The sequence below is a fragment of the Abramis brama genome, assembly GCF_963993115.1.
Source record: "Abramis brama genome assembly, chromosome: 5".
NCBI lineage: Eukaryota > Metazoa > Chordata > Actinopteri > Cypriniformes > Leuciscidae > Abramis > Abramis brama.
The window spans coordinates 5,249,745-5,276,999 of record NC_139967.1 but is presented as its reverse complement, the minus strand read 5'-3'; the positions used below and the strand labels follow the sequence as shown (position 1 = coordinate 5,276,999).

At 36.3% G+C, this 27,255-nt stretch overlaps 1 protein-coding gene across 2 annotated transcripts in view; it reads right to left on the bottom strand.

The window, feature by feature from the left end:
• The window catches only part of unc5ca (unc-5 netrin receptor Ca), a 137,764-nt gene that overhangs the window by 80,449 nt on the left and 30,060 nt on the right, over positions 1-27,255 (bottom strand). For both annotated transcript variants that reach the window (XM_084113752.1, XM_084113753.1), the window contains exon 2: positions 742-975. In XM_084113752.1, coding sequence (XP_083969878.1) covers positions 742-975 — 234 coding nt within the window. The remainder of the gene's footprint in view (positions 1-741; positions 976-27,255) is intronic.

Genomic DNA, 27,255 nt, shown 5'->3' with positions numbered 1-27,255 from the left:
GTCAATTATTTCCATAGAGCTTTAAACAATAAACAGGAAAATAATTATCAATGATGCAAACAGAATTCAATTCTGCTGCAAAGCAGAATGATAACTTTGCAACATATGTATTGTGAAAGCGCTATGCAAATAAATGTGAATTGAATTGAATTGAACATTGACACCGTTATTGAACTCAACTGAGCTGAATAATGACACTATTGTCTTCTGTAGAGCCACTTTATACAGTAGATAAACTGAGTTTGTTTCATAATTGATGCTGAATAATGACACTTGACTTCTGTAGAGCTGCTTTACAGCTGAAACTGAATTTGTTTAATAATTAATGAATTTTGCAACTGTTATTTTCCTGTTTATCACCATGAAGCTGCTTCAATACGATCTGTGTTGTATAAATCACTATATTATGTGATTTGACATTCAATGACAGTCAGTCATCTAGGTTGGGTCTCTGGCCATAGTTGTTGGTGACTAGCCTTAATCTCAGTGTCCATAGCAGTCATATAAAAAATAAAATCCTTGAGAGCTCTGATAACATTACATAAAAATACACAAACCAGTATGTGTCAGGGAGGGGGTTATCTATCTCTCTAGCAGCACCTTTAGCAATGGAAACCATAAATAAACCAGAGCTATCACGTTTTTATTGCACCTCAGAAAAGGCCATAATGTTTCTGACCCATAAACGAGAGTGATGGTGAATGAAGTGTGTGTGTGTGTGTGTGTGTGTGTGTGACTGACCCGACGTCTCGTCCACCCGCTCTTCTATGGTGTGCTCTCTCTGATGGACCCACTCGCTGTTGCACTTGAAGTAGATCTGTGCGGCTGGCGTGGCCGTGCAGAAGAGATTGACAGCTTTGTTCTTGACGATGTAAGCGTCCTCCGGCTCCAGGAGGAAGTGTGGGAGAGGTTCCGGTGGGTCGCTCGGGAAGGTCTCTGGCAGCTCTCCCAAACCCAACAGGAAGTCATCATCACCTGGGACAAAAACACAGACAGCGTGAGCCTTAAAATCAGCATGAAATGGAAGTTGTGATAGTCTTTTCTTCCCTATTGTGATGTTTATCTGAGTGAAACGGCTTCTCGAACAAGAAAATATAAGGGCGGGACTTGATATTGTCATGGGGAATTGATTGGATGGTTGTGGTTTGCTATTGGTGGATCTCATGTGAGTGACAGGTTGCCCCGCCCTCACGCCAGTGAACACATCATCAGAGAAGAGAAGAGATGACGCAGCAAGAGGGAGGGAGGGATTTTGATTAAAGATTATAAGGGCGCAAGAATAATAAAAAAAAAGATGTGCACAGATAAATCATTTATAATAAATACTGCAATAATAAGAACTGTCCATTTAGATTTCATGGTGACTTTAAGGATGTGAGTGGGGAAACAGAGTGATGCCTTTCTAACGTGCCATTAGATGATGGATTTGCAAATTATCAATTCCATCATCAAGTTATGTTCACTACTGTTCAAAATGTACAAGTAATGTCTATTTCAAAGAAATGCTGTTATTTTGAACTTTCTATTCATCAAAGAATCATGGGGGGAAAAAAATGCATCACGGTTTCCACAAAAACTGTTTTCAACATTGATAATAATCAGAAATGTTTCTTGAGCAGCAAATCATCATATTATAATGATTTCTGAAGGATCATGTGACAATGAAGACTGGAGTAATGATGCTGAAAATTCAGCTTTTCATCAATACGGCTGAAATTGTAATAATATTTCACAATATTGCCATTTTTGCACAAATAAATAAATACAGCCTTGGTGAGCATGAGACTTCTTTTAAAGGCATAAAAAGAAAAAGAAATCCAGCTTTTGAATGGTAGAGTATAACTGAAACACTACGAAATGTTTTAGAACAGATAATGCAGAATAAACTTTTGCAACAGAAACTCCCATTACGCCAGTTTTATTCACAAATATCAGATTTCTCAGAGCCTCTTCTACTTCTCGTCTGTGAGCTCGCTCGGGTCCGGAGAGGCTTCACACGCTCAGACCGGTGCAGGCCTGTTTTCGGGTCTCATTATGAAACAGGATCTTACGCTTGTCTCGAACTGATCCCTGGTTAATGGAGTAACTGATGCCTATTTTTAGCTTCCAAGTTCAAATAAACATGACGTTCTGAGATCTCTCTTATACTCTCTCTATCATTCGTCCTCTTTGCTTTCAGTGAATGGACTATTAAATGAATGAACAGATGAATAAATAAATGGACAAACAAACAAATGAATGACTATGAACTAATGAACAAACATGAATGAATGAATGAATGAATTAATTAATGAGAGATTATGTCAACAAACAAATCAATTAACATATGAATGGACAAACTATTGAATGAACAAACAAGCACATGAATGTGACAAATAAATGAACAAATATATTGTTAATGAACAAACTAATGAATGAATTTATTAACTGAGGCAAGAATGAATAAATGAACAAATGGGTGAATGAACAAAAATCAATGAACATGAAAAAATACTTGAATCAATCAACAAACGAATGAATGAAAGTAAACACAGTAATAGATAAATGAACAGAACAAATAAACTAATGAATCAACAAATGTACATGAGTGAATGAATGAAGGAACAGACAAAAGAACAAACATGTCATGAATTAACAAAATAATGAATGAATTTATGACCAAATTAATCTGCAAGAATGGATGAATGAACTAATCAATGAACAAATGAAAGAATATGTGAATCAATAAAAATTAATGAACATGATAAACAGATTTATCAGTTGTTAACAAACTACTGAAAGAACACACAAATGAACAGATGAACAAATAACTAATGAACTAACTAATGAACAAATGATCTATTAAACTAATGAATTAATGAAAAAAATGTATGAAGATGAATGAACAAATTAATCAATCAATAAACTAATGAATGAACAATCAAACAAATGAACACGACTGCATAAATAAATGAACAGGCAAAAGAACAAACTTGTATTACATCAATAAATGAACAAATTAAGATATGATCAAACAACGAGCAAACTAACTAATAAACTACATCAACATCAACAACCATAAGAATGAATGAATCAATCAGTAAACGAATGAATCAATCAGTAAACGAATGAATCAATCAGTAAACTAATGAATCAAAGAACACAGTAATAGAAAAGTGAACAGAACAACAAATTAACTAATGAATGAACAAGTATATTATGAATTAAAGAAGAAGAATGGATGAATGAACTAATTAATGAACAAAAAAATGAATGAATGAACAAAATAAATAAAACATGTAACATGAATAAACAGAATAATCAATTAAACTAATGAACAAACTAATGAAAGAATGAACAAAATAATGAATGGATGAATCAATCTACAATTAATGAATCAAAGAACCCAGACAAGTGAACAGAACAACAAATAAACTAATGAATGAACAAATGAACATGACTGAATAAATGAAGGAACAGACATATGAATTAAAGTAATGAATGAATAAATGAACCAATGGTGCATGAATTAAGTAATAAACTAATGAACGACTAAACAAAAATCAATGAATGAATGGACAAATCAACATACTAATGAATCAAAGAACAGACAAAGAATGGAAATATAACAAAGTAATGAATGAATGAACAAAAAAACGACTGAGTTGATGGACAGATTAGTTGTTCTGTAAAATATAAATTCACTTGTTCACGTCTGTAGCACAATTTCACGTCCAGCACAAATGAGAGATCTTCAACAGCACACACACACACACACACACACACACACACACACACACACACACACACACACGTGCACATAATGGATGGGTCGTAACCCAGGATGTATCGATCCCTGGAGTCATCAATACATATACCGGATACTAACATTACACTAACACACACACACACACACACACACACACACACACACACACACACACACAAACACTCAGTAAAAGGACAATGGCACAAGCGTCGGATTATTATGGAATGCCTTCATTAGATGCCCGCTGACCCGTCCTATGGCACGCAGTCTAGCTCATAACTCTTATCTGACTGTCACACACACACACACACACACACACACACACAGAAAGAGTTCGTTTCACCCCAAATTAACACTCTGTTAGGCACATTAGCTTCTATTAACGGGTCACGGCACAGCATGGGATCTAATGACGGAGCAGGGGCCGTGGGTCTGTGTTGTGTTTGCAAATGTTATTATGATACAAGATGATTCATTTATTCAAATCCCTGATTAATCTTAAACACACAAACAGGCTCTGTCCTGTTTACTCTATAAAAACCACAGTCTATGATAAAAAAAAAAAAACACAAACAAAACTGATACTCTTCCAACAAAAGGCCTCAAACACACTTAAAGTAGCCTATGAGCGGGAATCTTTAGGCACGACACGGTCCGATTCTGGGAATCATGATTCGATTCTAAAACGATTCTTGATCTACATATTTTTTCTTATGAATTAATGAGGTTAAAGACTTTTTTGTGTCACTTTTTTTATGTGATGGATTTTATTAAATTACTTATATAAACTAATCATATAACTATACATATTTTTTATATAATTATACATTTTAAAATATTATTTCATAATATATCATTATGAATTTAAAAATATTGTATGTTAAGAGTTATCTAACTATAGCTTCAAAACATACAAGCAAATACACTGAAAGAAATATGTAGGATTTACCATGAAACACTTTTCACTCAGAAGTAAAAAGTAAAAAGATCAATAATCAAATATAATCCAATAATCTTTGTCTCATTCAACAGATCATTTTATGCTGTCATGATCCTGGCCTGTGTTCCCCTGTCTTGTTTAATTGACTCTTATTTTGAAGTTTTGTTCCTATTGTTCCTGTGTCCTGTGTTTAGTTCCTTTTCCCTTTGTTTTCAATGCCTACCTTGTTAGTTTATATGTGTGTATATATGAAGAGTTCAGATGCAAAAGCCTCTAAGTGCCATCTGAAATTTTCTTCTAGAATGGTCATTTTTATCAAGCTCGTACATTTAAGTTCAGTAATTTCACTTAAATGGCAATGAAAATTACCTATTAATTGTCATTTAAGTGAAATTACTGAACTTAAATGTACGAGCTTGATAAAAATGACCATTCTAGAAGAAAATTTCAGATGGCACTTAGAGGCTTTTGCATCTGAACTCTTCATATATATATATATATATATATATATATATATAGTTACCCTCATTACACTTCCAAACAACAAATAAGGCCTTTGTACAGTATTTTTATAAGAGAAAAAGCTGAAACACCGACAGGTGTAGCCGCACAGTCAAGCAAAACACTTGTTTCTTAGCGCACATTTGATGCTATCAAGTTTTCCGAATCAATTCAGAATCGTGGAAGAGAGATGAGTTGTTTTGAACAAGATAAAATCCCTCGTTCATGTAAGTATCACGATTTCACATTCAGCTCAAATGCAGAGAGCATTTGATAAAGTAAAGGTCAGAGACAGGCTGGAATGTCATGGAAAACCGAATTATGTTATAAGAAACCTTGACTAACATTATAAGGGAAGTGTAGAAAGAGACCTTTGAACGCTTTCTCTCTCTCTATTCTCTTTCTGGCTGTTCTCCAGTCCTCTTATCGTCTCACCTCTCAGGTGCCAAAGAGTCCAGTGTTGGTTCAGATGATTAACTCTCTTAATAATGGGGCTTAAAGACCAAGCTGGGACCTTTGGAACACGAGAGGGGTCACGTTTATCAGCTTAACCTTCCGGAGCTTGTGAGTGTATTATTGATGAACAGTGAACGGTCCAGTACTGCAGGAATATTCCAGGTTAAATACAACTTAACCCCCATACGATGGCATCTGTGACACGCCGTCAGTCACTGCAGAAAATACTCCCTCAGTTTGTAAAAATGAACAGAAATCGTGTTTACGCTATGAATTCATAATGGGAGTCTATGGGGAAATGATCCTGCTGCGTCGGTTTTTAACTCTAGCGCACATGGTTGCCTCCACTTTTGTCCAATATCACTCAGACAAGCTGCTTCTTCATTAACTGGACTGTAGAAATAAAATGAATGCAGATAAATAGAAAAATAGAAAATAGTAAAATTAATAATATGAGTGTCAGATTATTAAATAAATAAAAAATGAATAGAAACAATGAAACATTGATGCAATAGCATGAGAAAATAATCAAAAATTGATATTTATATTTCAATATATAATATGGTTAATAATTAAATGAATTAATATTATTATTATATTTATAATTATATTATTATTTACAAATATTTAGTCTCTTTAACCTTATAAAAAGTATCATGAATGTCAGATTATTAAATATATGACTAAAATAAACAAGGATCTCAAATATTGATTAAGAAAATAATGCAAAATTGATACTGGTATATAACTGTTAACAATCAAACAAATTAATATAAATTATATTCATTTATAACTATTGTATCTTTGCCCCTACAAAAAAAAAAGTATCACAAGAATTAGTAAAAATATATATATATAACAATCTAATGCAATATCATGAGAAAAAAACAGAGCAAAATCAATATATAATATTATCATTAATAATCAAATGTATTATTTATTCATTTAATAATATATTATTTTAATAATAATTTACAAATATTGTATCTTTAACCTTACGAAAAGCACCATGAGCATCAGAATGAATGAATAAATAAACAACACTGTTAAAAAAATCTGTAGAAATTACAGTATTATTGGCAGCTACTTGCCAGTAACTTACTGTAGATTTAAATTGATGTTATTTACTGGCAACAGTTTGTTCAAAGTTAAATGAACATTAAACATTAACAAGTCTTTATCTTTACAGAATAAAACTAAAATAACAGCCTCATGCAAAGCATTCTGGGAACCAAAATCTGAAGGAAAAAAACAGAAAAAGGTTGATGAAGATTTCTGGTTCCCAGAATGCTTTGCATTAGGTTGTTATTTTATAGTTTTATTCTGTAAAGACAAAGACTTGTTAATGTTTAATGTTCATTTAACTTTGAGCAAACTGCTGCCAGTAAATAACATCGATTTAAATCTACAGTAAGTTACTGGCAAACAGCTGCAAAACTACAGCACATTTTTTACAGTGATTTTTTTTTATACAAAATCAATATTTAATACTATTGTTACTAACCACATTAATTCATATTAAGTATATTATTACATTAATAATTAACAAATATTGTCTCTTCACCCTTACAGAAAGTACCACAATCAATCAATCAATCAACTTTAGTACTCAAATAGCAGGCCACAGATGCTGTCGATAAACACTGAGTCTAAAATAGCCCAGAATATTCCTGTAATAAGAGCAGAGGTAATTAATCCGATCATAGATCAAACCGAAAACACACACGGCACTCCAGCACTCCACTTTCTGTGTGTGTTTATGTGCGTCTGTGAGTGTATTACACACAAAGTCAAGGAGAGGCAACGCAGCCTGGATGAGCTCTTATAATCAACAGTGTTTATCACTCGTCCCCAGACTCATCATTTACACACAGCACCATGATAAATATCACATTTAATTACTGACCCAGCGTGAGGACACACACCGCCAAGAGCAGCCGGCACTTCAAAGCTATCAGGAGCAACCAGATCGAGCTGCATATATGTGTGTGTGTGTGTGTGTGTGTGTGTGTGTTTACAGCGTGTTCAATATCAGCCCAACACATGCTCATTTAAATACAGACAATAGCTGTGTTTGTTCTAATGAACACTCATGTGAACACTCATCCATCACACACACGACACATGACTACAGCTCAGCTGGACTCTTGTCTGGACACACACGTGTGTACTTCCCTTTCACTTCTATTGTTCTTAAAGCTAATTATAAATACGACTAACCCGAACACCATAAAAGACTTTATATATATATATATATATATACACTGCCGTTCAGAAGTTTGGGATCGGTAAGATTTTTAATGTTTTTAAAAGAAGTCTCTTTATGCTCACCAAGGCAGCATTTATTTGATTAAAAATACAAAAATAAACAGTAATATTGTGAAATATTATTACAATTTAAAATAATAGCTTTCTATTTGAATATACTTTAAAATGTAATTTATTTCTGTGATCCAAGCTGAATTTTCAGCATCATTACTCCAGTCTTCAGTGTCACATGATCCTTCAGAAATCATTATAATATTTTTTTCAGTATTTTTTGATGAATACCAAAAATGTATAGGCCTATATATATATATATATATATATATATATATATATATATATATATATATATATATATATATATTAGCTATGTCTCTGTGTATATAAATATAAATTCTATAATTATTGAAATTATTTATATCCATTTTTATATTAATTTTAAGAAATATATGTATTCACTTAACTCATGATACTATGGAATTATCATTGGACATTATCACTGAACTGTGGCATCTCACAGCTGAGATACTTCTCTGTAAGGATAACAAAACAAAGTGTTTTTTTCTTTTGAAGATGTCCTCGAAAATGAGTATTTATCAATTTATCAAACCTCTAGAAATGCTGTTGAGACATTTTGCTCCCAAAAGAACATCTGGGTCAGAAGCACATTCATTCTGAAAGTAAAGCCGTCTTCTGCTCATTATGCGATTGTCCACATAAGAATAGAAAAATAAAATAAATGAGATCTCTAATATTTCAATAGTATCGCCTAGAGAGCACTGAGATTAAATGGAGACCATTTGTACAAAAAGCACTCTAACATTGAATATAAAGTGCCCCTATTATGCTATTTTAAAGGCTCCTAATTTTGTTATTGATTGGTCAACAGCTTGCAGCACGTGTCGGAAACAAAATATCCATTTCCATATCTGACTACCACTTCAGCTCCGGATCTTTCTCAGCACTTGATACACAGTGATATGAACAGTTAAAGGGTAACTCTCGCCAAAATGCAATCTAGGCTCTTTTTGTTAATCTACCCGAGGCAAACTTTCGTGTAAAAGCATAATTAGAATGGAAACGCCACTTTTAAGATTGACCGTATTTTCATTTTCGGTCAAAATGCCTTTTAAATGGGAGTGCTTGGGGCACAACTATGATAGCATCAAAATCGCTATTTTCAAAACACTAAGAAGGCTCGACACAACATGAAACTTTACTTTAAGTATCACCAGGGGCTCTACACATGAACTCGAGCATTGAGAACATTGTTTGTGTACACAGCGTTTACTAAAAAGAAAGTTTTTGAACAACTCACTGTAGCTGTTGTTGTTTCCATCCGCCAGCAATTTGTCAGTCAAAAATAGTCGATCTCCGAATGCAACATAACAGGGAGGAGAGTAAAGATGGAAAGCTCCTAAAGCTTAGTTCAATATAAATTCACGGATAATTTGTTGTTTTGTCATTAGTGAAAATCAATATTGACCTTGTATTTGAAAAAGGATCCTCATATAAGAAACAATACTAAAATTCAGTTCATTCGCATTCGGAGATCGACTATTTTTGACTGACAAAATGCCAGCGGCTGGAAACAACAACAGCTACAGTGAGTTGTTCAAAAACTTTCTTTTTAGGAAAATCTGTGTGCTCAAACAATGTTCTCAATGCTGGAGTTCATGTGTAAAGCCCCTGGTGATACTTCCAGCACAGTTTCATGTTGTGTCGAGCCTTCTTAGTGTTTTAAAAATAGCGATTTTGATGTTATCATAGTCGTGCCCCTAGCACTCCCATTCAAAAGGCAATTTGACCGAAAACGAAAATACGGTCAAACTTTTCCATTCTAATTAACAAAGAGTTTCCATTCTAATTATGCTTTTAAACGAAAGTTTGACTCGGGTAGATTAACAAAAAGACCCTAGGTTGCATTTTGGCGAGACTTACCCTTTAAGGTCCTTGCACACTGAGTTAAAAAAAAAAATACGACCTCACGTTGCGTTTACACACGTTTACACACTGCCCCCGAAACTTTCGTCCGTCATAAAAAAAATCAGATCGGGTAAGATTTTCTACGTTTTTCGCATTTGTAGCAAGCATTTTGAGAGGTATTTTGACAATTCAGAGCCACCGAACAAGCAAACGCCAAAATCCACAACTGTTCAGGATCAATTGGTTCACGGAAATTGGTAGTCTTGTTTTTAATATGTGGCTCCAGTATCGCTAGCAAAGCATCAAACTGAGCCACTGACATTATGAAGTAAACTTTGAACTGCTCGGGATAATCCCACAGCTCCTTGATAAGCAGGTGGAACTCTCCGTCCTCTCTACGCAATCTCAGGATTGGATAGACCCAATACTTCCTAGAAGATAGAGGACATCAAAATCATCCTCACTGCTTGAAGACTCCATTTTGTATTGTTTTGCAAATCTTTTCGCAACGTATTCATTAATTTGCATCAGACTCAGGGCCCTATCTTGCACCCAGCGCAATTGACTTTGTACACCGACGCATGTATCATTCCTATTTTGCACCCGACGCACAGCTGACTTTTCCCTCCACATACGCACGTCGGTAAATTAGGAAATGAACTTGCGCTCCCGGGGGCGGTTCAGTGAAAAGAGGAGGCGTGTTCCGGCACAAACGTTCCCTGATGCTATTTTGCAGTTTCAGAAAACAATTCTGCCACAGACCAGGAAAACCCTAGTCTAAAGTCAGTGGCGCGTTATTCAGATGCTATTTTAAGGGCGCATGCTTGGCCATAATGTAGCGTGTGCACAACGCGCATACACTTTGCTTCTCTCATCTACACAAAGACGCAGCAGTTCCCATTTTTGCAAACCGTACATAATTACAAGGAAAAATATTCCACATGAGGGAAATCATTGTGGTGTCCATGAAGATGTGAAAAAATAGGCATAAATCTAGCTTACACATTTACCCAAATGATTATACGGCTGTTTAACCGAAGCTAATTTGGGTGTGTTTCTCCATCCCCATACAATGTCACTTCTCTGTCTTTTACGGCCCTGACGAGAACGTCGGTCTCCTCGGCTGTGAACCGCTCCTGGCGTGCGCCTGGCAAATCCGCTGTTATAATAGCAACCCGCCATGGAACAAGCGCGCCTGCTCTTAAAGGGAATGTGAGATGACGCTCTGATTGGTTTATTTCACGTTACGCCCAAACCACACCTATGAGTAATGAAGCTACTTCAGACCAACACATTTTAGATTTGCGTCGGGTGCAAGAGTCATTTATCCGCCCACAAAGTTACTTACGTTTCGCGTTTGATACTTGCGTTTCAGATCGTTAAAATAGGGCCCTCAGTGTGCAAGGTTTTTGTGCATGACGAATTTTTAGGATGAAGAATACGAAAAAAAGCATACAAAATTTTCGGGACTCATATGCAGTGAGCAAGGACCTTTACGCTGGCGTCGGTTTTACGACGAGTCGTCATCCTTTGGAAGTTCATGCAAAGTGGATTTGCTTTGGCAGCACAGAAAACTCCATTTATCTGTACTTTGATCTTTGAAACTTTGTAGACCTTTTCCAGTCGCAAACAGCTAGATTACACACTACATTAAAGTTAATATCCAAAAAAGCATAATAGGGGTGCTTTAATAGTCTATGACAATTTACATCCAGAGTGTTTTACACAGAATTGTGCTCTGCTTGTGTTTCATGAATGATATTATAGAGGCTGATAAATGCAAACAGTGACACTGGAGCTATTAAAAACAGCCTATCTCCGTGTTTCTCTGTACATTTAACGTTCATATGTTTTGGAAAAGTCTGCGCAGTGTAATTTAGTAACTGCGGTTTTGAACTGGGACCAGATGCAGAGTATTACAAACACACACACACACACACACACACACACACACACACACACACACACACACACACACAAGATGCAGTGACAGAGGGCTGTTTTCCGTCCTCATTATCTGTGACAACAAAAACGGCTGTCACCACCAACTCACACGCTCTCAAAACATGAACATCATTACAAACAAAGATGAACTCCCTCATTCCATCAGACAGCCAACTCACAGCGCTTCAAAGCTCAATGTTCCTCTGAAAAACCCATTTCAGACTGCGCATTATGAGCGAATGCTCAACAAAAGCAATAACAGATGCAGAGAATGGAAGTGAGCGGAAGAACTTCACAGTAAATGTGGCATGTCACGCTTTAGATTTTAACAAAAGCATTTGGTGTTACCTAGATGACGAGAAACAGATGGTTTTGTGGGTAAATTGTCAAACGTACACCTTTGCTGCAGAGTTTAATAATTAAGCATGAAGAAATGATGAATATTTCAACTATGTTGTTCAAAAAAAAATTGGACCCCATTGACTTTCATTGCATGGGCAAAAAAACACTAAGTTTTAGGTGAACTACCCCTTTAACTCTTTCCCCGCCATTGACAGAAATTTCCCAGCTTTCCCTGTTTTCACTATTATATGGTAGGGGGTGCTATTACACATCTTCTGAAAGAGTACTGAATCTCCAGATCAAAACACAGGCGAAGAAGAAGCAGAAACAAGCAATATCATATGTAAGCAGACGCATATGTAAAATTATGCGATCATCAACATTAAACAGCATATAAATCCAAACTGTCTAATGTTACCAATGAAATGTTACCCAGGATAAGCTATAGGACTGTGAAGCTTTGGGGGTGTTGATGGACTCGATCTACTCCATCTGTGTTTTGATCATCAATCTGAATCCGATCCACACACGTTTTTTTTTCTTCTGCTTTTTACTCAAAATGTTACTTTTTTTATGAAACTTGCCCACATTCAAGTGTTGATATAAAAAAAAGAATGCTTGAAGCTAGAATAAAAAGCAGAGGCTCTGTTCTTTCTTTTTATATATTGCATGTTCAGATATTCATTCAACATAATGTTGTGGGGGCCATGACAATGTTGTGAATATGATCAAAAACGCTGGCGGTGGCTGGCAACTTTTTAAAAAACCCTGGCAGGGAAAGAGTTAAAATCCACCAAAAAAAAAGAAAAGAAAAAAAAGTAAAAACAGAGAAAAGCCATGACAAATTCTCCATTGAGCTCATTAATTCTACATTCACTTACTGTATGATTTAATCATCGTTCTGAATCCGATCTGGATGTAGCCTTTGACAAAAACTTGTTTTTCTCAGCTTTTTGCTCAAAATATTGCTTTTTTATTAAACTTACCCACATTCAAGTGTTGATAAAAAAAAAAAGAATGCATAAAGCTAGAATAAACATGTTTTTTTGTTTTTTTTTTAAAGCAGAGGCTCTGTTCTTTCTTTTTATATATTGTATGTTCAGATATTCATTCAACATAATGTTCTGGGGGCCATGAAAATTTTGTGAATATGATCAAAAACGCTGGCGGTGGCTGGCAACTTTTTAAAAAACCCTGGCAGGGAAAGAGTTAAAATCCACAAAAAAAAAAAGAAAAAAAAAAGTAATGCACAGGGAAAAGCCATGACAAAGTAACCATTGAGCTCATTAATTCTACATTCACTTACTGAGACCCCTTAAAATGTTCATTACAGAATTTAAGGAACATTAACTGTAGTAATTTCCATGTTAACCATTATTTCAGCCAAAATACCATAGTTACTAACTATGGTACTTTGGTTGAAATAATGGTTTCCATGGAAAATGTTGGCTCTATTCTGCTATCAGTCTCTCAAAGGTCTTTCCAGAATATGATTTGTGTGCGTCTCCAATACCCATTATACCACCACACTACATGAATACTCATTTTAAAACTAATTTAAACTTTAAAAAGCATTTAGGCTGCTGGTATGGTAACATCTGATCAACAAACCAACCAGGGAGTTGAATTTCTAAAACACAGAGAGAGTTTTGCATCACAAATTTGACTTTCATCTGTGTGTGATATTAAAAGATATGAAATATTCAAGAAGCAAAGACAAGATTAGACCAGAACAGCCTGATTCTAAATTCTCGCCATCCTACACTCCCAATGAAATCAGATGTTCAATAAATAGATATATTTATGATCAATAAAGTTAAAATAAAGCTAATTGTTCAGTCATCTGCTTGTATGACTTTGATTTGATTCACACGAGAGTCAAATGATTATTCTTACATTGTTTTAATGTGTACATTACATTCCTAAAACAATTAGCAGCCAAAGCGCATTTTCTGATCGCTGAGGAAGAGGATGATGCATTTGACACCTGTCAATCAAACTTTCTTTAGGGAGGGATAGTTACTGTAGATGAATTTGACAGATGTCTGTGTTCAGCTGGAGTTTTTATTGCCATATTCAATCAAATGAATCCCAATGTGTTTGACTTGACAGCATGCAGGGATGTATATGTATGTGTGTTGCATAATATATTATATACATGCTTCTATTATATAATATTTCATATATAATACATCTTTCCGCAGAGGCAAGGACTCTCACTGTTTCCTGTCGTTTTTCACTCTCTCTCTCTTCCTCTTACTGAAAGATTGAGTGTCGTACGCAAACCCCAGCTGAACTCAAATGAATAAATCCTACATTTTTCCATCAATATTACAGACTGAGAACATCCACTGATGCTCCCGTCTGCTTCAGCAAACATAGACATACTTTATTAAAGGGGTCATTTCTACATTTTTTTAATCATGTTATTTTTATTCCCACTTATAAACCCACTTTCAATGTTAGTCAAGGTTTCTTGCACATAATTTAGTTTTCCATGAATATTTTCCATCCTCCCTTTGATCCATATGGTTAAACAGCCTGCTTTTGTCACTGTACTTTCTATAGAGTTTCTATGAATAAGCAATTTTTAAATGCTAATAAATAAATGCTCTGTTTGGGTGGTCAAGCTTTTATCAAACTGTTTTATTTCCAAAGCGTAGAGAATTTTTTATTTATTATATGACCCCATTAAAAAATGTCAAACTGGTCGACTGCACCATTATATACAGTAGACTCTCCTGGAATAGTTGTGTGCATATTGTAGCCTGCGTAGGGCGCATTTTAAGGCATCACATGCTCATTCCTGACATGAAGTCTGTTTCAATAGGTAGGAAACTTCATTATGCTGCTTTCTGAAATATCACTTTGAACCAAATTCTACAATAGCACCAGAAAAAACATACAATATCACTCACGCAAAAGTGTTGGTGACCCTGTTGGTGACCCTTTTGCATTCACTGGCAAAATGTTAACATTACTCAAGAAAATGTCTTTGCATTCGGTCACAAAACTTTTGAGTTCAGATTCAGTTCAGTTCAATAACTGTGCAAAGTTCATCAATTATGAAATAAGTTCAATATTTCAACTAATACTTTTTGTATCACAATGACGCTTTAGTGCAGTGGTCTTCACTATTTTTTTCATGAGCGCCGCACTGATAGGACAAAGACAGTAGGAGAGCCAATTTTTACTGCAAAGTATAAAAAATTACATCCAGTCATAAATACCATGTCTGCTTATCAATCTGTCACCCCTGAACATACAATATGCAATGCAATAAATACAAAAGGGTGGGGAAAAAAAACATTCTTTATGATTTACCAGGCAAATTTGTAACTGATTTCCCTTAATGACAAAAAAAATAAAAATAATAATAAATCTACATTAGCTCATCATGTATAACCATCCAAGAGCACATGCAGCATTAAGAGCTGGAAAGACCGCCTTAATAACTGCCAACTCCGCTGAGACTGGATATGTTCACATACACAAATTTGTTTCAATCGGACTGAATTCATTACGATTGATGAATCTGAATGTATTGTAGTTTACATGAACGCTAAACATTGTGATGTGATACTGTAACGGTCACCAGCTGGAGTGCCCTTGAGAACCACCAGAGGGCACTCCACACCAGACTCTCCTATTATCACTCACAAACTACATTTCCCATAACTCACTGCCCGGACTCATCACTTATCACTGATCATATTCACCTGTACCTATTCACTGATTGCATTCACCTGTGTCTCATCATCCTGTTAGTCTGTCTATTTATACCATGTTCATTCATTCACTCACCGCAAAGTCTTGTTTGTGTCACACTGCATTTCTGAGCGTTTATCCTGTGTTTTGTTTATCTGGTTTTTGATCTTGGACTGTTTCCTCATTTGTATGAGTGTTATCTGCCTGGCCTGACTTGGACTGTTCTTGGGCTTTTGATTATTGCTGCCTGTCCCGAATTCTGCCTGTTATCTGGATTTCCTTTGCTGTTTGATCTACATTGCTCTGTCTGCCCTGTTTGACCCTGCCTGTACGACCTTCCTTATTAAAAGCTGCATTTGGATCCCAACCTTCAAGTCTCAGAGCAGTTCGTGACAGATACATGATCGGGTTGATGTGCGCGTTTATAAGTCAAAAGATTCAAATCGGAATAGATTTTTTGACATGCGTACACTGCACAAATATACAAAGTTTCCCGCTGTTGTCGCTTAATAACCATTCTCCTACATTGGTTCTTTAAACAGCAGACTTAATATTTATCCAATTCTGGTCATAATTTGGAGACTATGAACATATGAACCGTTGTGCCGTGCTGTTTGTATTTATCATGCGGTAAAAATGTAATGAGTGAAAAGATGATCAGGCTGAAACAGACAAACTGTGCGACTCACTGTGAATAGAGTCTGAGGGCAGCGGTGTGTGTGTGTAAATGTGGTCCATGACAGAGTTTTGATGATGATGATGAAATCCTCTCCTGTCAGTGTAACATTTGAGAATGCGGTAACATGTCCTCAATCCAGAGCAGAAAGAGCTTCCCTCGAGTGGATGCTTGCAACCAAACATCACATAGTTCCACACGGATGGACACACTGTGATACGACACAATAACAAGCATGACTGGGATTCACAGAGAGAGAGACACAGATATGAGAACAGAACTCCAAGTTTTCCTGCGCCATCGCTAATCAAAGCCGTGAGATCTGGAAAGAAACCCCCTATTGAGTTACTGTCAATCACATTCTTGAACTTACAAACTTGGAGAAACTTACCACACTAATAAGGCCTGCAGCACCTTGATAAATCCATCACTGTGTCGACACAACACACACACACACACACACACTCACAAGAGCTGAAATCAACCTTTAAAGGGTTCATACTGTACACTTGTTTTAGAACAAAAGTGTAGTTTTTATACCCAGTTTTAATGTAGTCACTCTCTCCACCCTCTCTCTGAGCCATACAATTAACCCTTTAATGCATGAATTATTATATTTAAATGTTTTCAAAAACAACTATATGATCATTACCAGACCTTTTTGTTTTAAAATTTTGTATTTGGAAAGATTTACAATCTACTCTTCAATAAAAGATCATAGTAGATCATAATAGGGTGCCTACTAGCCACTGCTTTTGTCAGCCAATTTTGAATTTATGTCCTCATGAATAAAAAATACATTGACATGCAGTATAAAGAGAACAGTCAGATAGAGTTAACTTATGAGTAAGGGTCAAAGCTCAACCACCCATGGTTGTTTGGAAATACGTATGCTGAATGGTTAAAAACAGCTTTTAATGATCTTTCCACTGTAGTGAGTGTCATGCATCAAAGGGATAAACTGGCTATTTCAGTCAGGACCACTTCGCCAAGTATATACATTTATTACAATTATAGCATACAGTTAGTGTTGGCGGTATGGTTCTGTTCTGGGCAAAACTCCTACGCCTATCTGCCTGGACAGAGCGGAGAGAGCAGCAAGTCAAACCCCCTGGGGTACACAACAGAACCAGGATATGCATACATAATTACAATTCTCAATTACATGAGTTGTGAAAATACAAACACATGATAGAAAAGCTTGCAATGTATTGAACTGTACAGGAAAACAAAATAGACTATCAGCTGATGCGAGCTTGGCTGACGTGGCGTGCCTGAACTAACGCGATGCTTGATTTTTGCTACTGTGCCTTAAAGACTTACATTAACAACCTTTTAGTGCGTGAAATTAGTTAATGTTTTGATATGTAACTGTGGGCAGTCTAATCTGTTCATGATTGTGGTGTCAAATCAGTGGTATATTGCCCATCACTTATGGCGCATCACATAAATTCTATAATGTCACACAGCACTATCGCACCATTAATAATTGAGTGGTGCAGGGATGACGTCAAAACCCGGAAGACTTATCCACCACTGGTTCCCTCAAGATTTTCCTATGGGATTTTATAGTGTTTTTTATCTCTTAAATTTACGAGTAAAATAAATCTTGTGGTAAACATAATTTGGCAATACTTTAATGTTTTTACTTGTGGGGCTCACAAGTTTGTGTCACCTTTTTCCTGTGTTGTGCTGCTGTTTCCTTTGGTACCTGCGTTCCCACTCTTCATCTGTTGTCATGGTTACTAATTATGTTGCACACCTGTGTCTGGTTGAGTTTGTCATTATCTTTTCTATCTAAACCCTGAGTTTAGTTCTGTCCATTGTCCTGTATTGTATTTGAGTACTAGTCAAATCTGTTATGTTTTGTACTCCTGTGAGTCCTATTTTTTACTTTCTTTTGGAGTGTCTATTAACACTAAGTGCAAATATCCTGCCTTGTTGGCAGAGGCTGTTTACACTAACTCCACCCGCTGACATCTGGTTGGGCCAGACAAAATTATAAAAGACGCAGGATTGTCAACAGAACCAATAGTGTAGGGGTAAGGAGCATTGCAGAAAGTTTTGACCCAAATCGACCCCGAGTTTGAATCCGGTATACTCCCATTTCCGGAATTGGAAAGGCATTTATTTTCAATAAAAATGAAGAAAACATTAAAAAAGTGTAAATAAAGTGTCTAATGTGTTTAATAATAAAGTGTTTAGAGTTAGGAGTAGGTGTAGGGAGGACTTTTTTTGTCCCAATAAGGCGGCCTCCATTTAATAAATATAATCATTTACACTAAGTTATTATTGCATATCGTTTCAATGTACAACAACACTGAGGTGCAAATAGTATCTGCACCATTTATAATTATAAATAGCATTTAACTATTATTTACACTATTTAGTGTAAATAGAATCTATCACTATTTTTGGACTATCTTCTTTGTTTTGTTTATTAATAAAGTTTAACAGCTGATATTAAGATCCACCTCTCTCTGCTCCTTAATTTCCATCTGTCTAGCCCTCTGTGACAGGAAGGCAAAAGTTGAAAAAAAAGTTTTCTTCACCAAACTTCAGCCAACATGCCAAACAGATGTGTTGTGTTTGTATTATTTCGCTGTACACAATATAATCACACTCAATTCAGACAGCAAACTCGGATAAACAACTGATGTAAAATATGATTTATTTTCCCATGACGCTGCACCACTGGGAAACACAGCAATATTACACTGAACTCTTATATTTCTCTTAATAAAGCCAAGGAAATCTGGTTTCCATTATATGACCCCTTTAAAACCCAGTCAAGTGTTTAGATTTCACTCATACCATCAGATACACAAGTGCAGAGGTCAGCGGCACCGACGAATGCAACATTCCGATAAAAATCTCACAATTTTACGTTAAACTCTCACGCCGTTGGTCCATTCATCATCTCTGCAGGCAACTTCCCAATTCTGTCAGCATAGGACCGGGTTCAAGACTCAGGTTATCATCGTCATCATGGGCTTGCTATATACAGGATATGGGTCAGCTGAGAGTGAAGCACAAAATAAACCCAGCCAGCTTTGATGGAGAGACTGCCGAGGATTTTTAGAGCAATGCCGGCGATTCTGAATTGCAGTGCTCTGCGAAGGCTTAGAGGAGTCGGGCTCCAGTGGCCTTGTAGAATTGGAGCTACTTCTGCCAGAGAGAAATGGAGGTTACACATCAGAGACACCACAGCACCGCCTGAGGGATTTAAGGACAAGCTCGATAACCTCTGATAACTTGTAAAAGTCCCACTTCTGAGATCTGAGTTACCTTGAAGGAGAAAGGTTAAAAGGACACACTACAAAGTGTGTGCAACTTTGTCTCTGGCTTTAATGGTGCAGCTGCAGCTGCACACGGCGGCCGAAATCCCAGATCACTTGTGGAGAAAACTCTCCAAACAACTTTCCTGATAAAAGCCTCTTTCCCTTTTCATTTGCCCTCGTACTTCAGGAGGCAAGACCTTCTTGGAGCAAAAAAACACACAAAAACCTCCAAACGATACAGAAGGTCTCAGAGTCGACGTCCTCCAAGATCCTCTTCAGCTCAAACATTCAAAAGCTCTGATACATGATCAGCATTACAAACAACTATAAATGATTAATTGCTTACCAACACATTTATAAATTATGGATGGCTTATTTAATTTTTCATGAATGATTTATTGGCCCTGTAGATGTCTGCTAAGTCTGACTCGCACCTGTTTAGTCACGCTCTGAATAATTCACAAATGTCTATTTTTATTCACTAATCTTATTTTATTTCATTTTAATGCTAACTCATGTTACACAACAGACGTTGAGAAACGAAAATTTACACATGATACGCAATCAGCCGTTTCACGTCGACTACAAGTTGTCACTTGTTAAAGTTGTCACTTTTTGAGGGTAAGCAAAAACGCACTGTTTTTGTGTCTGTCCCTTTAAATGCAAATGAGCTGCTGCTCCCAGCACAGGGGGCGGAGCTTCAACAGCTTGTGTCCTTTTACCTCACACACACATGCACTGAAAATTTCAACCAAAAAAAAGCCTTTTATGTTCAAACTGGAGTCAGACAATGATGGAGAGACTCAAGAAGAAATGACAACATGTAGAAGCAACAGGACATTTCTGAATGGTTAGTTGATGAATTTATGTAGCTTATGTGTAGTTATCTTCTAGTCACTGATTAGCATATTCTGTCTTGATAATCTATCAATCGTGTTCCGGGGCGGGGTTTATATAAATTTTAGGGTTCATGATGTCTCTAACCCGGGAGGAATGTCGTGTCGTCCCTACCAGCTGTTTGTTGTAGTCCTTAAAAAGTGATTTCTTTAAAATCAAATATCTCCCTTTGCTTTGAACGTTGAGCGTTGTAACTTTGCAGATGTTGTTTATGCTCAAACAGCAACATTACACACTAACTAAAGTTAGAAAAGTGAAATCATATTCAACCACCCCTTTAAACTTGTCATGACAAAGCCAGAAAACCTAGCATTTTTCACAAAACATGCAAGCATACATACCACAAAAAGATGTGACTTAACTATCTGCAAAATACTAAAAATAAAACAGTAAAAAATACCAGATAAACAGTTCACTTTAAAACATCAATATGTCTTGCTCCATTGACTTCCATTTTTGAATCCACTACTGTAAACAGTTTTTGTTTGAGTCTAAATTTTTGGTCCCACTTTATATTAAGTGGCTTTAACTACTATGTACCAACATTGAAGTTAAAGGGTTAGTTCACCCAAAAATGAAAATTCTGTCAGTAATTACTCACCCTCATGTTGTTCCAACCGCGTAAGACCTTCGTTCATCTTCGGAACACAAATTAAGATATTTTTGATGAAATCTGAGCCCTGTCTCACTCCTCCGTAGGCTGCTAGGTGGCCCAAACTTGCTGGCCCAGAAAAGTTATTAAAGAGATCGTTAATATAGTCCAAGTGACTACAGTGGCTCAATCTTAAGTATATCAAGCGACGAGAATACTTTTTGTGCGCAAAAACAAACTAAAATAACGACTTTATTCCACTATTCATTTCCTTCTCTCTGGGCCTCGTAGTGTTTTTGCGCTGCGCATCTGTGTTATACGTCATCACGCATCACACACATGACCAGCGTCGGCCAATAGTGAGCCTACGTGGTGACGTGTAACACAGACGCGCTGCGCAAAAACACTACGCAAACCAACTAGAGGTCCAGAGAGAAGGAAATGAATAGTGGAATAAAGTCGTTATTTTTGTTTGTTTTTGCGCACAAAAAGTATTCTCGTCGCTTTATAAACTTAAGATTGAGCCACTGTAGTCACTGGACTATATTAACGATCTCTTTAATAACTTTTCTGGGCCAGCAAGTTTGGGCCACCTAGCAGCCTACGGAGGAGTGAGACAGGGCTCAGATTTCATCAAAAATATCTTAATTTGTGTTCCGAAGATGAACGAAGGTCTTACGCGGTTGGAACAACATGAGGGTGAGTAATTACTGACAGAATTTTCATTTTTGGGTGAACTATCCCTTTAATAATTTGACACAATAGACTTATTGTGTACATACATGTTTTTACATTGTACTTATATTTTAAAAATAACTGCATGTGATTACAGCTGTAATTAATTTATGTAATTACATTTGTAATTACACTGTTGACCCTTCCCGGCTTACACCTTATCCCAGCCTTAAACTTACTCATACCACCACACCTGTCCCCAACCTTACCCGTATCACACCTCAATAGCACCAAAAGTGTTTTACAATACATCATGAACACAATAAGTACATTTGTTGACAGAGCGGCTGTCAACAAACACTGGATGGAGAAGATTCCTTTCCTTTATCCTTTATTCCATTATGTGTGCATGAGACTAATAGATCCAGGTATAGGCCTAACGCATGTGACATCGCATCAGCACAGACTAAAAGACCGCAGACACACACTCAGGAATACACACTTTCATGTATGCACATTTCAACCTTCACGATAAAATGAGTGATCCAAAGTGTTGTTTTAACTAGCGATGGTCTGATGTTTGCAATGACTGACTTCAATTATAATTGCCAAGCAAGAATTAGTCATGCACTGACACACGCTCACAAAAAAAACAAAAAAAAAACACTTTTCTTCTCTGCATTTCTCCTCCTTTATAGCTCGCTTCCTAATCTAGTTGTCTAATAAACCTGGCATTGTTTATTCCAGATATTGTTGGCTCTTTGACAAATTGCTTTTGTTCCTCTTTTGTAAGTCACTTTGGATAAAAGCATCAGCTAAATGCATAATTGTAAATGTATCCATAGAATGATTGTACATTTACTCCTATCGGCAAAAGCCCTGTTAGATATTGGAAAACAAAAGGAAAACGAGCATCATCAATCCCTATTTTACCTTGAAGTTAAAATGAATGCTGTTCAAAGCCTATTTTAGGCTTGATGCATGTCTGGGTAAAAACAAGAAAACAACAAGAAAAACTGCAGGGTTTGTAGAGCCCTCGAGTCTATTGATTGTATGCATCAGATACTGATTGGCTGGTGAAAAGACAGGCAGCTGGAGGGGAGGAGCTAAAAAATAAGACAGGCAAACATGTTTTATGAAGTAGATTAGGAGCTACTTCTCCTTGATCTGAGCCTTCGAAATTTCGCACTTATTAGTGAAAGCAAATGCAGACTGCAGACATATTATATAACCTCTATAAGTTGAATAAAATTAGTTTATAAATGTCTGAAGCTGAGAGCTACGGTCTGTTTGAGTCTGCTCCTCACACGCCGCTTTCATAAGACTCCTGAAGACTTGGAATACAGTGCACAAGCTATATGGACTATTGATTTTGTGATTCTTTATCACTTTTGGAGTTTGACAATCTGCATTACATTTATCTTATTATACTGAAAAGAGAAGCTCATTCTGGTCAGCATCATCTTTCACATAAGTATAAGTATAATTAATAAACACGAGTTATTCCTTTAATTCCTTTAACCATTTTTTTTACAGTCTAAAAACTGTTTTTTTATTATGATTTTTTTCATTAATTGAGATAAAGCTTAAATTAAGGTTAAGTTGAAGTACTACTAAAACAAAACTTGAAAAAAATAAATTAAAGCTAAATGGAAATATTTAAAAAGAATAATAATTAATTATGAAAAGACACAAAAATAATACAATTTTAACTTGAATTAAAATGAAAACTGAAAATATAAAAATAAAAGCCATTAAATATTAAAATGTACTATAAAGAATATTAAAATAACACTGCTACTGATCCGAACCTGCCTATAAAAGTATAAAACAACTACTTTTCCCCTTTAAAACACTTATTTGGTCAGATTTAGCTAATTTCAGACATTTTCCAGCACATTTTTATTCACCAAACTACAACTAGTTAAGAAACACACACACACACACACACACACACACACACACACACACACTTAAGTGCCTCTTGCTTTTGTATTTCTTAATAACAGAAAACACACACACACCGTCTCTGAAGGCCTGCGTGATGGTGATGTGTGTGAAAGCTGAAGTGCTTCTTTATGTGTAACTCGGCAGCTGTGAAGCCGACACTATGAGATCCCACAGCGAGAGAGACAGAGAGAAAACAGACACACCCCGAACTGCACGACAAATCACACAGCAGAAGACCCCCCTCATCTTCCTCCTGAGCGTGATGAATGACTCCAACCCAGAGTCCAGCTGCCAACACACACACACACACACGTATGGTGATGAGGAAACGCAGACAGAAGCCGAGGCTGAATAGCAGGAGATCCGCTCTGTTAATGGGGCCAAACTCACTTCAAATCTGCCAAAATGCACAAATAATATCCTTAAACTAAAGCTATGGTTTAAGGGTAGCATTTACTCAACCTTGTGTCATTTCAAATGCATTTATTTCATCAAATTTCTCAAGAATTGTTACATAGTTCTTGCAAAATAATAGCAGTTAATGGTGACCAGAGGCAGTCAAGCTCCAAACAAATACAAAAGTACAAAAAACAATAAAACATTTTAAAAGTCCACACAGCTTTAAAGTCTTCTGAGGTTATATGATAGCTTTGTGTGATGTGATTATGACATAGATGCTCTACTGTAAAATCTGGACATTGATATAATATAATATAATATAATATAATATAATATAATATAATATAATATAATATAATATAATATAATATAATATAATATAATATAATATAGGTAGGTAACACTTTATTTCAAATGTTCACTTCAGACATTCTACTACTGTAACTACAAGTACCTTTGCAACTACATGTCAACTAGCAGACATTAGATTATTAATAGAGTATTAGTAGACTGTCTGCTTAACATCTGCTAACACTTTATTGTGATGCTCCACCAACGGACATTCTACCACATCTGTCCATCACAAGTACAGCTAAACATACAATATTAGCAATAATACGTGTCTGTTGGCATTTCTGAGTGTGTTTTAATGATGCTGTATCATGCTTGTATTCCTCTATGCCCTCTCCGTGTTAAATAAAAGGTGATGTTATCACCAACAGTGCATCGGCTTTAAGTCTGGTGCACATTACAGCTCCGGTCATGAACCGCTCGCTAGGACAACAAGGTGCTGTGCTCCCCGACTGACATTTCAGTCAGCGCTTGTCATTTCTATGTGCAGAATGCATCAGGCGGTCAGTAAACAGACTGTGGGCGGTCCGAGGTCGTGCCGTCTGAGCCTGACGCTAATAATATCCATGCTGTTATGCTGAAAATGTAGCCGTCGTGTCTTTACAGCAATTATCATCTCCATAACACAAATGCATCTGCTTACTGTAACTGCCAGTGTCTCTTTTTAGACATTCCCAAATAAACGAGGGATTACAATTTCTGTGTGCGTAAACAGGAATCGAGAAGCAAGACAAATTGTAATGTTTATTTGAGAATTTCTTGAATCTTGTAGATTGGCATTGAAATATGACTAATTTAACTAAAAATGTAAAAAAAAAAAAAAATTGAGGATACACGTCAACATCTCCTTCCAAGTGCCGTTTCATTCCAATGTCAATTCTAGTGATTGAAGATCAGGCCTAAAACCGTCACAGAAGCTGTAGTTTATCAGTGCACTACTAAAATGTGACCATGGTAAAATTTGATCCTCGTTTCTGAGGATTTCATAATTCTTGGGATGTTGTCGTGTTTATTATGGTCACACAGAATAAGGAACATACACTGCAACCAGGAATATACCGTTAACTAAAACTAAAACCTGCAGTTCAGAATCGGTTGTTTCTTTTTGGAGACAAAAAACAAAAAACAAAGGCGATGATATTTGCACCTATAAATACTAAAGTCCCAGTTCTTGCTATTAACACATTGCAAGATAAAGCCATTGAACTTGTTGATACTTATACATACTTGGGTATCTGGCTGGACAAAGGTTTTACCTTTAAAAAACATATTGAAGCTCTTGCTATAAAACTTAAATTCACTCTGGCATTTTTATATAGATTGAAATCTACACGGAAAAAACTGGTTGCAGGATTATTCCTGTCTCAGATAGATTGTGGTGATATCATTTATCAATTTGCTTGTCCATCTACTCTGTCAATGCTTGACCCTCTTTATCATGCGGCTCTCAGGCTCATCACAAATGCTGGCTATCACACATCACTGCATCTTATATAGTAGGGTAAATTGGCCGTCACTCAAAGTGCGCAGGATGCTACATTGGCACATTTTTATTTATAAAGCTATTTTAGGTCTTTTGCCTTCTTATATCTGTTTAAAATTTGTTCATATGCAAAGTACATATCATTTAAGATCTAGTGACAGACTACTTTGTAAGGTACCAAGAATGAGGACAGAAGCAGGAAAGAGGAGTCTGTCTTACTATGGCCCTTCGTCCTGGAACGAACTCCAGTCTAGGCTTAAAGGCACAATATGTAACTTTTTTGCTTTAAAAATAGCAAAAATCACTATATCTATGTTTTTTTGTTTTTTTTGTTGTGTACTTACATTATCCCGAATGTTTCCAACAACTTTCAAACCAGGAGAAATGTGTCATTTAATTCGAAGACACGTCCCGTTTTTTTATTTCCATTTTGTCGCCGTCAATGGCATCATATCCGCGTTGTCTCTGGTTTCCGCTCGTATTGTCATAGCAACCAGAGCTATGAACCAGAGCCCTCTGATAGTAACCAAAGCAACTGACGCGGACAACTGTGTAGTTCGCAATGTCTGTTTGCACGCTGTTGTTGTTTCGTTTAAACATTATGGACCATGGCAAGCAGACTTTGGATAAAAAAGGAGAACTAAAAGGAGAATCAATATCAGCGCGGTGTTTTCGAGATGCCGAGAGCTCCCATAGACAGTATATAAACGAGAGCTCCACGTCCGAGACTTCGACCACTCCTACATGTACTTTATTAAACAGGTGAGCACATTTACATAAAACTAATTAATGTTATATAGTTCAACAATGATAAAATGTCAGAATATGATCAGTATGTTATTCTAATGTTGATCTAGCTTAAGTTACTGCTAGTCTCATAGACCTGTGAGTTGTAATTCAGCACTCGCGTGTAGTTTGGTAGAATGAAATGTCCATATTCCTTTTATATCCGCGGGACTCGCGTCGCGTGTGAAGCTGATAGCTGTCTCTTAGCAATCCCGAACTGCTTCATATCACAGTCATGATAAAAACATTGATGTATTCAGTCATCCATAAACATTATTAGATCGGTCGGCTTGACGTTGACGACAAGATCCATAATTCTTAGCAAATGTTGCGTC